The sequence below is a fragment of the Scyliorhinus canicula genome, chromosome 17 (assembly GCF_902713615.1).
Source record: "Scyliorhinus canicula chromosome 17, sScyCan1.1, whole genome shotgun sequence".
Lineage (NCBI taxonomy): Eukaryota > Metazoa > Chordata > Chondrichthyes > Carcharhiniformes > Scyliorhinidae > Scyliorhinus > Scyliorhinus canicula.
In genome coordinates this window covers 24,736,527-24,750,270 of record NC_052162.1, presented here as the reverse complement: position 1 = coordinate 24,750,270, position 13,744 = coordinate 24,736,527, and the positions used below count along the sequence as shown (strand labels likewise).

Genomic DNA, 13,744 nt, shown 5'->3' with positions numbered 1-13,744 from the left:
AAATGGAAATCTATTTTCTCCTCTTCCACCAGAATCATTTGTTTCCAGTTACATTAGAATTACGTTTGATCCCTACAATTGTAGTGACAGGAGTTGCATTTTGGTTCATGATATTTATAATTCTTGCACACTTACAGCTGCTTTAGGATTTCTGCATTAGAGTATTCCTTTTCCTCCCTTCAGTACATTCAGCTTTGGTGTGTGAACCTGTATACAAGGTATCAAAGGTTGTGGCAACATAATAGGCTGGTTTTGTTGTGACAGGTATAGTAATGCCGATACTGCTGACCTCCAAAGAAAACTGCGCAGAGATCTAGAAATCTCTGGCGCAGACTTCCCTATTTCTGTCATCAATTTAAATCTAGCACCAAATCAAGGTGACTGTCAAGTGTCTAGGAGTGATGATATCGATGCAGACTCAATGGGCCGAATGGCCTCCTTCTGCACTGTACTATGATATCATCAAGCAGTGTTAGCAGCCGGTCACATTCAAGGATTCTCACTCAACAAGGAAATTGAACCCGCGGAATCCCTTCACTTTTTAATTTAAAAATTTTAAAAGATAAAAATGGAAGTGAAACAGATGTACTTCCACATGGGATTAAAGTAGAAACTGAAGTATCATAAACAAAATGTGGAATTTCTTAATGAAAAATTTGACATTTTGGGGCCCTTGGGCCATTTAGCAGTAAAACCCAGTTACACTGTATTTATCAAGGTGTAACGTTTTCAATGGTCTTTTACAGCAATACCAAGAATATGAGTGGATATTCGCTCTGTTCAATGATGCCTAATTGATTGCGACCTGAGAGCCCTCGAAAGCACATCCTCTGGAGAATTGTACAATCGCTGTCAGGAACCTCTGGATTCCTGTGTTTAATTGGACATAGGTGGACTTCAGGTGGTGGACTCCAGGTGGCAAAGGTGTGCACAATGGCATAGGGAAAGGGAGGTATCATTTTCATGAATGGCAAATATATTCTGAGTTGGTGATGCAACTTTAGCTTTAAACATCCCAAAGAAGTAACTAAAATACGGGTTTTGCAGTATACGAATGGTGAAGTTTGATATGCCATTTCACTCCATCACTCAGACAATACAACCTTGAGCACTGCTCCATGTGATGAAATGGAAAAATACATAATTTTCATCTGATTTCAGAGCAGGCGATTGTAAATTTGTGACATGCTCATAGAGGAACAATTGTACCACGTTAACAAAGTTATTATGTTTCCATCAACCATCAGGATAATTTTGCCAAACCATTTATGGTACCGATGGATAAAGAGAAGTGTAGTCCTCGGGTCAAGGTGCTCTATTGGGGGAAGGAAGGCTAATTACAACAAATTGGGCAGGAACTGAAGAATATAGATTGGGGACAGATGTTTGAGGGCAAATCAACATCTGGCATGTGGGAGGCTTTCAAGTGTAAGTTGATAGAGCTTACCGGTCCTGAATTCCTAAGGATGAAGAACAAGTATGGCAAGCTTCGGGAACCTTGGATAGCGAGAGATTTTGTGAGCCTAGTAAAAAAGAAAAGGAAGCATTTGTCAAGGCTAGGAGGCTGGGAGCACATGAAGCAAGTGTGGAAAACAAGAAAAGTAGAAAGAAACTTGAGTAAGGAGGGCTGAAAGGGGTCAGGAAAAGTAATTGGCCAGCAGGATTAAGGAAAATCCCTAGGCTTTTTATACATATAATAAAGAGCAAGAGGGTAGCCAGTGAGAGGGTTGGCCCACTCGACAGGGGAGGGAATCTATGCGTGGAGCCAGAGGAAATGGGCGATGTATTAAATGAGTACTTTGTGTCACTATTCACTAAAGAGAAGGACTTGTGGATGAGAGTCTTGGGAAGCGTGTGTAGATAGTTTGGCTCTTGTTGAGATCAAAAAGAAAGAGGTATTGGGAGTCTTGAAAAACATTAAGGCAGACAAGTCCCCAGGGCCTGATGGGATATACCCCAGAATACTGAGCGAGGCAAGGGAGGAAATTGCTGGCGCCTTGAGAGAAATCTTTGTATCCTCACTGGCTACAGGGGAGGTTCCAGAGGATAATAATCTTTATTGTCACAAGTATGCTGACATTAACATTGCAATGAAGTTACTGGAGAGGCAAGGGAGGAAATTGCTGGGGCCTTGAGAGAAATCTTTGTGTCCGCACTGGCTTTCGGGGAGGAGGTCCCAGAGGATGATAATCTTTATTGTTACGAGTAAGCTTACATTAACACTGCAATAAAGCTGCTGGGGAATAGCCACGGTTGTTCCTATGTTTAAGGGTAGCAAGGATAATCCAGGTAATTACAGGCCAGTGAGCCTTAAGTCAGTGGTAGGGAAATTATTGGAGAGGATTCTTCGAGACAGGATTTACTCCCATTTGGAAATAAGTGGAAGTATTAGCGAGAGGCAACATGGTTTAGTGAAGGGAGGTCGTGTCTCACTAACCTAATTGAGTTTTTCGAGGAAGTGACGAAGATGATTGATGAGGGTAGGGCAGTGGACTTATATATTGAGATATAAATGATTTGGAGGAAAATGTAACTGGTTTGATGAGTAAGTTTGCGGACGACACAAAGGTTGGTTAGTTAGGCCGCACTTGGAATATAGTGTTCAATTCTGGTCGCTACACGACCAGAAGGATGTGTAAGCTTTGGAGAGGGTACAGGGATGCAGAAAGGATTTACCAGGATGTTGCCTGGTATGGAGGGCATTAGCGTAGAGGAGAGGTTGTAGAAACTTGGTTTGTTCTCACTGGAACAACAGCAGTTGAGGGGTGACCTGATAGATGTCTACAAGATTGATGGGCATGGACAGATTGGATAGTCAGAAGTTTTTACCCAGGTGGTAGTCACATTGGGGGGCACAGTGTTAAGGTGCGAGGGGAAGCAGATACGATAGTGACTTTTAAGGGGCGTCTTGACAAATACAAGAATGGATTGGGAATAGAGTGATAGGCTCCCCGGAAGGGAAGGAAGTTTTAGTTTAGACAGGCAGCATGGTTGGTGCAGGCTTGGAGGGCTGAACAGCATGTTCCTGTGCTGTAATGTTCTTTGTTCTTTCTTTGTTTTGTTAGTGGTTTGCAGCTAAGCTTCACTGACCTGGTACACAAAACGCAGTAGGAAATTAGTAGTCCTATTAAAAGGTCTTTATTCTTAAAGCGTCATGTTTTCAAAGCAGTGTATTTACATGTTTTGCAATAAGTTCAAATATTCACAGGGTTTCTGTTAATGTAAGCAAACACTGAAACATTAATGGCCCTGACACAAATGCTGCCATTAAAATTAGCAAAGACAACTTATCTGAATGCACGTTTAAAATGTTTTTTCTACCAATAATAATTCACATTTTGCTTGGAATTTTGCTGGTGCTGTATAGTTGCAGAAAACCACAAGGTGATCTCTTCTACTGCTTACAGATTTTTTCTTCGCTTGCCCCCTTCCACTTTTCTTAACCTTTTTAAGTTTGCTTTTCATCCTCCTTTACACTTGTATTTAGTTCTGGACAGTTGGTGATTTGCATCAAGCCTTAATTTTTCTTGCTGCTGACCCTAAGCTGGAAAATTCACATTTTATCTTCATCTTCCAGTGTGACTGTTCTGCAGACCTAGGCTCAGAACTTTGCTCAGTGAGATAACTTCCCTTTTACACAAATAGCATAATTGCACGATCATTTGCTCGATTAATTTTATTTTGGGTTGGGTGGAGTCTGTGTGAAATTTACTTTCAGAAATTAATATCATTATGTCTTAAATTAAGCGAGAACAGATCTATTGGTGGAGTAAGAAATATCACTCTGAGGAGTAAGAAATTGTGAAGAAACAGTTAATCTGTATTGAAAGGATGAGTTTGATACTGGGGTTCACTTAATTTCCCTTTAATGTTTTGGTTAGGTCAGAGTAAATTGTTTGTTATATGGAAGAGGCTGACATTACTCCACACAAGATTTTTCCACCCCACTCCCTGAAACACAGTTTCAGCCTCAGCTATTCTAAATCTTCCTTGGTTCTGCAGATAATGTGAACATTTTTAAGAGTTCTGGATAGCCATTGTCAGCACTCTGACTCAGGTGCAGCGCTGCCAGTTTTGAACTTGCAGTTGTATTTCTAAGTCACCTTTCTCATCACTTGTCTTCACCTTCTGCAATGGTTATTTTGTGTCATATGTGATGTATAAATAAAGGGTGATATTGGCCTAAATTGTTAGTTGCAGCCATCTCATGAAGCAAGCAGCAAACACTTGGGAGGAGAAATATTTTAAGGTGGAAAGAATGGGAGAAAGGATAGTTTTCTAGCTGGGAATTATTTTTCCGTTTTGCCTGCCCATTATATCCTCCCTCAAAATCTGTATACACAGAATTATACAATACCAGGTTCTTGTGAGCCTATTTTTAGATGGATTGATGCAATTTAAAGGTGTTATCAACCGGTTTCTGCTTATACAGAACTTGAAGGTGTGAACCTTGTTGTTTTACATAATTGTCACCTTTCCTCCCTCACTCCCTCTCACTTTACCAGTGTTGGTATTCCAAGTGCTTTTCCATCAAATTAAATTCTCAAGTATTTGTCCGCTAAACACTGCTGCCCACTGATGAAGGACTTGTGAAGAAGCTATAACCTACTAATATAGGATTGACCCAGTTGCATAGCAGTTTAAAATTAGATATACAAAGGTCTTTTTTGGCATCATGTTATGTGCCGAATCCCCTTATAAATACAGTTTATTGTATGAACATTGGGATGAACTCTTGACCGAACATCCTGTGATCAGGTAGAGTAGCTTAAAAGAACATCTAGAATAATGAAAATATGACAAATTAAACTCTGCTAAATAATTTTTTGGAATATTAGTTCACAAAGGGCACTGTGTTTGAGAAATCCTTTGGCACACTGCAGCATGATGACATTATTATTTGGATTGCATCAAAGCAGTGCAATTGATGTGTGACTTCCAGTGTTTTCTCTTCTGACTGACCAAGTGTGATTTAGCTTATTGGATAGACTGCTTTCTAGCATGGTGAACGCAGGCTCAGTTGGAATATTCACGTAAAAAAACATGTTCTTGATTCATTTCGTGTGTAGTTTTGTTCTGAGTATCTGCCTGAATGTTGGGGTCAAAGAGATTGGCCTTTATCATTCCTATATCACATTTTTGCTATTCCTCTGTCACAATGTGATGAGGGCACTGCAATTTGAATCTGTCTTTCATAGAATTTACAGTGCAGAAGGAGGCCATTCGGCCCATTGAGTCTGCACCGGCTCCTGGAAAGAGCACCCTACCCAAGGTTAACACCTCCACCCTATCCCCATAACCCAGTAACCCCACCCAACACTAGGGGCAATTTTGGACACTAAGGGCAATTTAGCATGGCCAATCCACCTAACCTGCACATCTTTGGACTGTGGGAGGAAACCGGAGCACCCGGAGGAAACCCACGCGCGCACACACAGGGAGGATGTGCAGACTCCACACGGACAGAGACCAAGCCGGAATCGAACCTGGGACCCTGGAGCTGTGAAGCAATTGTGCTATCCACAATGCTACCGTGCTGCCCGTGTCTTGGTGACAGTTAGAACATAGAACATAGAACGATACAGCGCAGTACAGGCCCTTCGGCCCACGATGTTGCACCGACATGGGAAGTCAAAAACTAAAGGCCATCTAACCTACACTATGCCATTATCATCCATATGCTTATCCAATAAACTTTTAAATGCCCTCAATGTTGGTGAGTTCGCTACTGTTGCAGGTAGAGCATTCCACGGCCTCACCACTCTTTGCGTAAAAGAAACCTACCTCTGACGTCTGTCCTATATCTATTACCCCTCAATTTAAGGCTATGTCCCCTCGTGCTAGCCACCTCCATCCGCGGGAGTAGGCTCTCACTGTCCACCCTATCTAATCCTCTGATCATTTTGTATGCCTCTATTAAGTCACCACTTAACCTTCTTCTCTCTAACGAAAACAACCTCAAGTCCATCAGCCTTTCCTCATAAGATTTTCCCTCCATACCAGGCAACATCCTGGTAAATTTCCTCTGCACCCGTTCCAAAGCTTCCACGTCCTTCCTATAATGAGGCGACCAGAACTGTACGCAATACTCCAAATGCGGCCGTACCAGAGTTTTGTACAGCTGCAACATGACCTCATGGCTCCGGAACTCAATCCCTCTACCAATAAAGGCCAACACACCATAGGCCTTCTTCACAACCCTATCAACCTGGGTGGCAACTTTCAGGGATCTATGTACATGGACACCGAGATCCCTCTGCTCATCCACACTGCTAAGAATTTTACCATTAGCCAAATATTCCGCATTCCTGTTATTCTTTCCAAAGTGAATCACCTCACACTTCTCTACATTAAACTCCATTTGCCACCTCTCAGCCCAGCTCTGCAGCTTATCTATGTCCCTCTGTAGCCTGCAACATCCTTCCACACTGTCTACAACTCCACCGACTTTAGTGTCATCTGCAAATTTACTCACCCAACCTTCTGTGCCCTCCTCTAGGTCATTTATAAAAATGACAAACAGCAACGGCCCCAGAACAGATCCTTGTGGTACGCCACTCGTAACTGAACTCCATTCTGAACATTTGCCATCAACCACCACCCTCTGTCTTCTTTCAACTAGCCAATTTCTGATCCACATCTCTAAATCACCCTCAATCCCCAGCCTCCGTAATTTCTGCAATAGACGACCGTGGGGAACCTTATCAAATGCTTTACTGAAATCCATGTACACCACATCAACTGCTCTACCCTTGTCTACCTGTTCAGTCACCTTCTCAAAGAACTCGATAAGGTTTGTGAGGCATGACCTACCCTTCACAAAACCATGCTGACTATCCCTAATCATATTATTCCTATCTAGATGATTATAAATCGTATCTCTTATAATCCTCTCCAAGACTTTACCCACAACAGACGTGAGGCTCACTGGCCTATAGTTACCGGGGTTATCTCTACTCCCCTTCTTGAACAAAGGGACCACATTTGCTATCCTCCAGTCCTCTGGCACTATTCCTGTAGCCAATGATGACATAAAAATCAAAGCCAAATTCTCAGCAATCTCTTCCCTGGCTTCCCAGAGAATACTAGGATAAATCCTATCTGGCCCCGGGGACTTATCTATTTTCATCTTGCCCAGAATTGCCAACACTTCTTCCCTACGCACCTCAATGCCATCTATTCTAATAGCCTGGGTCTCAGCATTCTCCTCCACAACATTATCTTTTTCCTGAGTGAATACTGACGAAAAGTATTCATTTAGTATCTCGCTTATCTCCTCAGCCTCCACACACAACTTCCCACCACTGTCCTTGACTGGCCCTACTCTTACCCTAGTCATTCTTTTATTCCTGACATACCTATAGAAAGCTTTTTGGTTTTCCTTGATCCTACCTGCCAAAGACTTCTCATGTCCCCTCCTTGCTCGTCTTAGCTCTCTCTTTAGATCCTTCCTCGCTTCCTTGTAACTATCAAACGCCCCAACTGAAACTTCACGCCTCATCTTCACATAGGCCTCCTTCTTCCTCTTAACAAGAGATTCCACTTCTTTGGTAAAACACGGTTCCCTCGCTCGACCCCTTCCTCCCTGCCTGACTGGTACGTACTTATCAAGAACATGCAATAGCTGTTCCTTGAACAAGCTCCACATATTCAGTGTGCCCAACCCTTGCAGCCTACTTCTCCAACCTACACATCCTAAGTCATGTCTAATGGCATCATAATTACCCTTCCCCCAGCTATAACTCTTGCCCTGCGGGGTATACTTACCCCTTTCCATCACTAACGTAAAGGTCACCGAATTGTGGTCACTGTTTCCAAAGTGCTCACCTACCTCCAGATCTAACACCTGGCCTGGTTCATTACCCAAAACCAAATCCAATGTGGCCTCGCCTCTTGTTGGCCTGTCAACATATTGTGTCAGGAAACCCTCCTGCACACATTGTACAAAGAATGACCCATCTAATGTACTCGAACTATATCTTTTCCAGTCAATATTTGGAAAGTTAAAGTCTCCCATAACAACTACCCTGTTACTTTTGCTCTTTTCCAGAATCATCTTCGCCATCCTTTCCTCTACATCCCTAGAACTATTAGGTGGCCTATAGAAAACTCCCAACAGGGTGACCTCTCCTTTCCTGTTTCTAACCTCAGCCCATACTACCTCGGAATAAGAGTCCCCATCTAGCATCCTTTCCGCCACCGTAATACTGTCCTTGACTAGCAGCGCCACACCTCCCCCTCTTTTGCCCCCTTCTCTGAGCTTACTAAAACGCCTAAACCCCGGAACTTGCAACAACCATTCCTGTCCCTGCTCTATCCATGTCTCTGAAATGGCCACAACATCGACGTCCCAGGTACCAACCCATGCTGCCAGTTCCCCTACCTTATTTCGTATACTCCTGTCATTGAAGTAGACACACTTCAAACCACCTACCTGAACACTGGCACCCTCCTGCGAAGTCAAATCTGTGCTCCTGACCTCTATACTCTCAATCTCCCGTACCCCAAAACTACAATCCAGGTTCCCATGCCCCTGCTGAATTAGTTTAAACCCCCCCCAAAGAGCACTAACAAATCTCCCCCCCCAGGATATTGGTGCCCCTCAGGTTCAGATGTAGACCATCCTGTCTATAGAGGTCCCACCTTCCCCAGAAAGAGCCCCAGTTACGTTGTAGCTTTGCTGTCTGTCTGATTTGGCTGATGAAAGGAAATTACAGGCTGTTTAGCATATAGTGCAATGATGGAGTAGACACCTGTGCTGATTCTGTCAACAATACAATAAAGAGAGCACACAAATGGCTGTTTATTTTTCTACTGGTAGGTTCCATGGACTCAAAATTATTTTTAAAAAAATGTTTTTCACGTCTTCAAAGTTTTTTTTTGTATAGCCCATACTATTGACTATAAACCATGTTTTAATAAATGGTCTGGCGCTGTAGCTCGGGTTGCTACTGCACTTTTACCTGAAGTACATCTATTAGACACAGTCTGGTAAAGTCCGAGGTTTGATCCCTCTTCCATTGTTTTGTGGAATTGAATATTTGCCACATCATGGCATCAATTTGTGATGTACGTTTGTATCTTTCAGTTCAGTTGGAGGATTTATAAATTCTCCATCCTATTTGAACACTGTCTATGGTTGCAGCAATGAGTTGAAATGCTGATTCCGTGAAATAGAGAATATGGAATATCATGTATTGATAGTGCTGTTGAATTTATAGTACCAAGGAGAGTGCTGTTTTCAGACTTCCTCTGCCAAGACGCACGTCTTTCTTCCCCTCACAGCTGCTTACTGTTGGCCAATCACCAGTTCCCCCACATGAAGCTGTTAAGTGACACCAAAGTCGCCACAAGTCTCAATAGTTCACTCTGTCCATTTGTTGTGATAGGTTGGAACAGTTTCCCTATCCAGTGAAGAGTAGTAACAGCATTGGGGTTGAGGCTGTAAACTAGCTGGAAATTGAAAGAACAAAAGTTATATCCATAAAGACCACGCATGGCTGCTTTTAAAGTGCAAATGGTTTGAGTGACCCACGACAAATGTACTCATCAACTTCTCTAATATCTAGTTTCTCAGGCTAATTTTAGTTTTCAATCGCTTTATTTGCATAGTAAAATCGAGCTTCATTGTAGATAGTTTCCAGTTACCAAAAGTAGCTGTTGGTTGTTATATCAGTTATGTTTTTACATTAGGTCACAATACTGCAAGGTGGTATGCTCTTGGCTGAAATAATAAACCAGGAATATGTTAACCCTGGATGATATGTTATAATTTTAAAGTAACTGGGTTTGTAAAAATTCTAAAATCCATAGTCAAATAAAAACTGATTTAATTCCGATTTCAAGGTTTTGTAGGTGCCTAAACTGCACAACAGGTCAATCAGCATTTGAACAGGAAGCTTTTTGGGGGTGTAACCTTTCAAAAGAGTTGATTTTTAATCCTTTTTTAAAAATTTCTTTCAGAATTCCATTCGGCATAACCTTTCCTTGCACAGTAAATTCATCCGAATCCACAATGAAGCTACGGGGAAGAGTTCCTGGTGGATACTTAATCCTGAAGGTGGGAAAAGTGGGAAATCTCCCAGGAGAAGAGCCGCATCAATGGACAATAATAGTAAACTTGTGAAGAGCAAAGGGAGAGCAGCGCGGAAAAAGGCTGCTCTTCAAGCAACCCAAGAGGGGAACGGTGATAGTCCTGGTTCCCAAGTTTCCAAGTGGCCTGGAAGTCCATCTTCTCGCAACAATGAGGATTCTGAGGCCTGGACTAGCTTTAGGCCAAGAACAAGCTCAAATGCTAGTACGTTAAGTACAGGGCGGCTCTCCCCCATAATGCCAGAACAGGAAGATCTGGAAGATGAGCTACATTCTGCACTGGCCTACTCTGGCACTTCAAGCAAGTTGCCCTCAACCCTAACTGAAAACATAATAGAAGAACTTGAACTCATTGATAGTTTGAACCTCATGTCTCCATCATCTACATTATTGTCAACCCAGCAGTCATTGTCCACTGGCTTGATGCAACAAAGCTCAACCTACACATTTAGACAACAAAACTCAGCCTCTGGTTCGCAGGCTTCTACCTATGAAAACTCTTTTTTCGATCCTTCTGACCTAACGTCTGTGCAGACCCACTTTAGTGTACCTGCAACTCTTGAAGCGCTCCTAACTTCAGATTCGCCAACTCATACTGATGTGATGATGAGCCAAGTTGACCCTGTCATGCCACAGACAGGTGGTCGACTGAACAGTGAAAATCTGTTGTTGTTTAACATTGAATCACTCAGCAGCCCATCTGGTGAGTCAAAGGTTAGCCAGACTAGTCAACGAGGAAAATCTGCAGGTCCATCGGCTACATCTGCTATTGCTAATGCTTTACCTAACACGCTGAGTATGATGGGACCTCCACCCGATGCAAGCCAAATGCCTACTTTGAAGGCCCAGCTCCAGACACCTGTAAGCCAGGCTCTACAACTTGGCCTGCCGTCCACTCGTAACTCAAACAGCAGCACCAATTCTTCAGTAGGGATGAATTTGAATTCTGAGAATTTTCCGCGAGATCTAGATTTGGATATGTTCATGGAAAGTCTTGACTGTGACGTTGATTACATAATCGATCATGACCTCATGGATGATGAAGGGCTTGATTTCAATTTGGAGCCCATTGCCACTAACCCGTCCTATCCTAACACTTCACAGTCATCCTCTCGTAGCTGGGTGCCAAGTTAGCTTCAAACGCATTACCTGAAGGTAACTAAAATACTTTGTCTTGTCTTCCAAATTCCTACCGGATTAATTTTCAAAAATAAATAATTTGGCTGATTTGCCTTTTAAGTGTACCGTATATACTCGCGTATCATTCGATCTCGCGTATCATGCGACCCCTAAATTTTCGTCCCCAAAACATGATTTTATGGTATACCTCATGTATCATGCGAGTCACTTTTTTGGAAATTAATTTTGGAAACTAAAACTTCCAAATGGTATCATTGTGTGTGGTTTCTGCAGAGTGGATTCTGCTGTGAAAGCTGTTCGCGATTCGAACAGCTTTCCAGCTGGCTTTACTAGCGTTGTTCAGCCACTTGCCGTTTCCATTCATAAAAACATGAATGGAAACGTCAAGTGGCTGAACATCTTCCCATCAGAATGCTGTGGTCAAAATCTGAAGAGTAGTATTCTGATGAGAAGATATTCAGCCACTTGACGTTTCCATTCATGTTTTTATGAATGGAAACGGCAAGTGGCTGAACGACGCTAGTAAAGCCAGCTGGAAAGCTGTTCGAATCGCGAACAGCTTTCACAGCAGAATCCACTCTTCCCATCTTCCCATCAGAATACTACTCTTCAGATTTTAACCACAGCATTCTGATGGGAAGATGTTCAGCCACTTGACTTTTCCATTCATGTTTTTATGAATGGAAACGGCAAGTGGCTGAACGACGCTAGTAAAGCCAGCTGGATGCTATGTGACTTAACTTGGCCAGCATTTCACACCTGCGATTTTTGTACCTTGCGTATCATGCGACCCCCGAAATTTAGGCTTCAAATTAGGTGCTCAAAAGTCGCATGTTACGTGAGTATATACGGTAGTTTGTTTCCCCTTGCGCTCAATCACCTTGCCTACTGCATGTGAAACAGCAGAAGGAATTGATAGATAGGAGGGCTTAAAACAATATTGTCCTTGCGCAGGTAGTCAGGAATATGAATGAGCATGGAAGCAGCTAAAGCAGTTTAAATTATTGTTGCATGGTAACCAGGTGATTCATGGGTAGAACTCTCAAGGCAATGTTCCTACCTAGGCTTCCAAATAGTTTTTAAAAAAAAATCTCAGATTGAGGTTTGAGGTGGATCTGGCCATTTGAAAGTTCAAATTTGGAAATGATAATGATTCAACATAGAACTAGTTCTGGACAAATTGTCAAGCATGTTTGAAACAATTAAGTGAGGTTATAGATAAAGTCCATTGTGTCCATCAATTATAAACAAACAATGTGAAAACTTGCACCATATGGATTTCTACTCTTTTGCTTTGTGGTGCATGTTTAAATGCCATCTCCTCACTTGTTTTGCCATTAGCAGACTGAACATTTTTGATTTTTGTTTGTTTGATGTGATGCTAATCCCTTAACTGGAAATTTCTGAACGGCAATTAATAGATAGGGATATGATGTAGGTCCTGGAACACATAGCTCTTTCAATTTATAAGATGCAGTGAATTTTTATTCCGTTCCGTTCTGAATGGCAATGACAATTGTCAGCAATTACTTTCAAGAGCCAAATTGCCACTGTAATGTTTAGATGTAGACATAATGAACTGAATATGATGTAGAAATGGCCTAATTGCAGGGAAACTAAGGATTTATGAATAGTTTTGACTTGTAAAGTCCTCTGAACCAGGCAGCTATCTATTTGAACTAAAGTACTTCCGTTTTACTTGATATTCTTTGCATATTGTCAATATGGCTTTTTATGTACCAATTTTTAAAAAAATTCTTTGCAGAAAAGTATTCAAATTCTGCATTGATATTTAAAACTCATTTTCAATGAAAGAAAACAACTACAGATGGTAAGAATATGAAATAAAAACACAAATTCTGGAAGTTCTCAGCAGGTCTGGCGGCATCTCTGGAGAGAGAGAAACGGAGTTCATGTTTCAGGTCTGTGAACTTTCACAGCACTGAGAATAGTTAGAATGTAATAGGTTTGAATAAGTATGGGGTTGAAGGTGGAAAGAATGATTAAAGGGAATGCCTGACTGATTTAATGCCAAAAAACCCATGGTGAAAAGCTGAAGTGGGTAAGTAAAGAAACAAAAGATATGACTAGAGGAGGTGTGAATGGCAGGATCCTGTCCTGCAATCTACAGCCTTGTGGACTCAAACATTTTAGATCATAACCGTTACCACCATTTTGTTTCATGTTTTCTGTTTGTTGGTTTCTTTTTCCTCTTGCTTTTAATTCCTTTACTTTGCCTTTGGAAAGTTGTTATTTGCACCTTCCTGCCTCTAAGTTCATCTGATCCGCAAGACAGACCTTCTGCTCCCTCAACCATATTCTCAATAAACTGAGTCAGTTTGCGTTTTGGGTTCTCAATTTATTTGATATTATAAATAATTTCCTCCCCTCGTGTATAATCTTTATCCCATTCAAATCTAGCACATCAACCTTTTAGTAAAAGAAAACTACAAACTGTCGGTCGTTGCTAAATAGTATTCCCTTCACATTCAGTTACTCCAATGCTTTCCTG

The 13,744-nt window shown here is 41.8% G+C and overlaps 1 protein-coding gene across 2 annotated transcripts in view; it reads left to right on the top strand.

Moving 5' to 3' along the window:
- The window catches only part of foxo4 (forkhead box O4), a 77,714-nt gene that overhangs the window by 36,451 nt on the left and 27,519 nt on the right, over positions 1–13,744 (top strand). For both annotated transcript variants that reach the window (XM_038775977.1, XM_038775976.1), the window contains exon 2: positions 9,964–11,247. In XM_038775977.1, coding sequence (XP_038631905.1) covers positions 9,964–11,226 — 1,263 coding nt within the window. In that variant the 3' untranslated portion in view covers positions 11,227–11,247. The remainder of the gene's footprint in view (positions 1–9,963; positions 11,248–13,744) is intronic.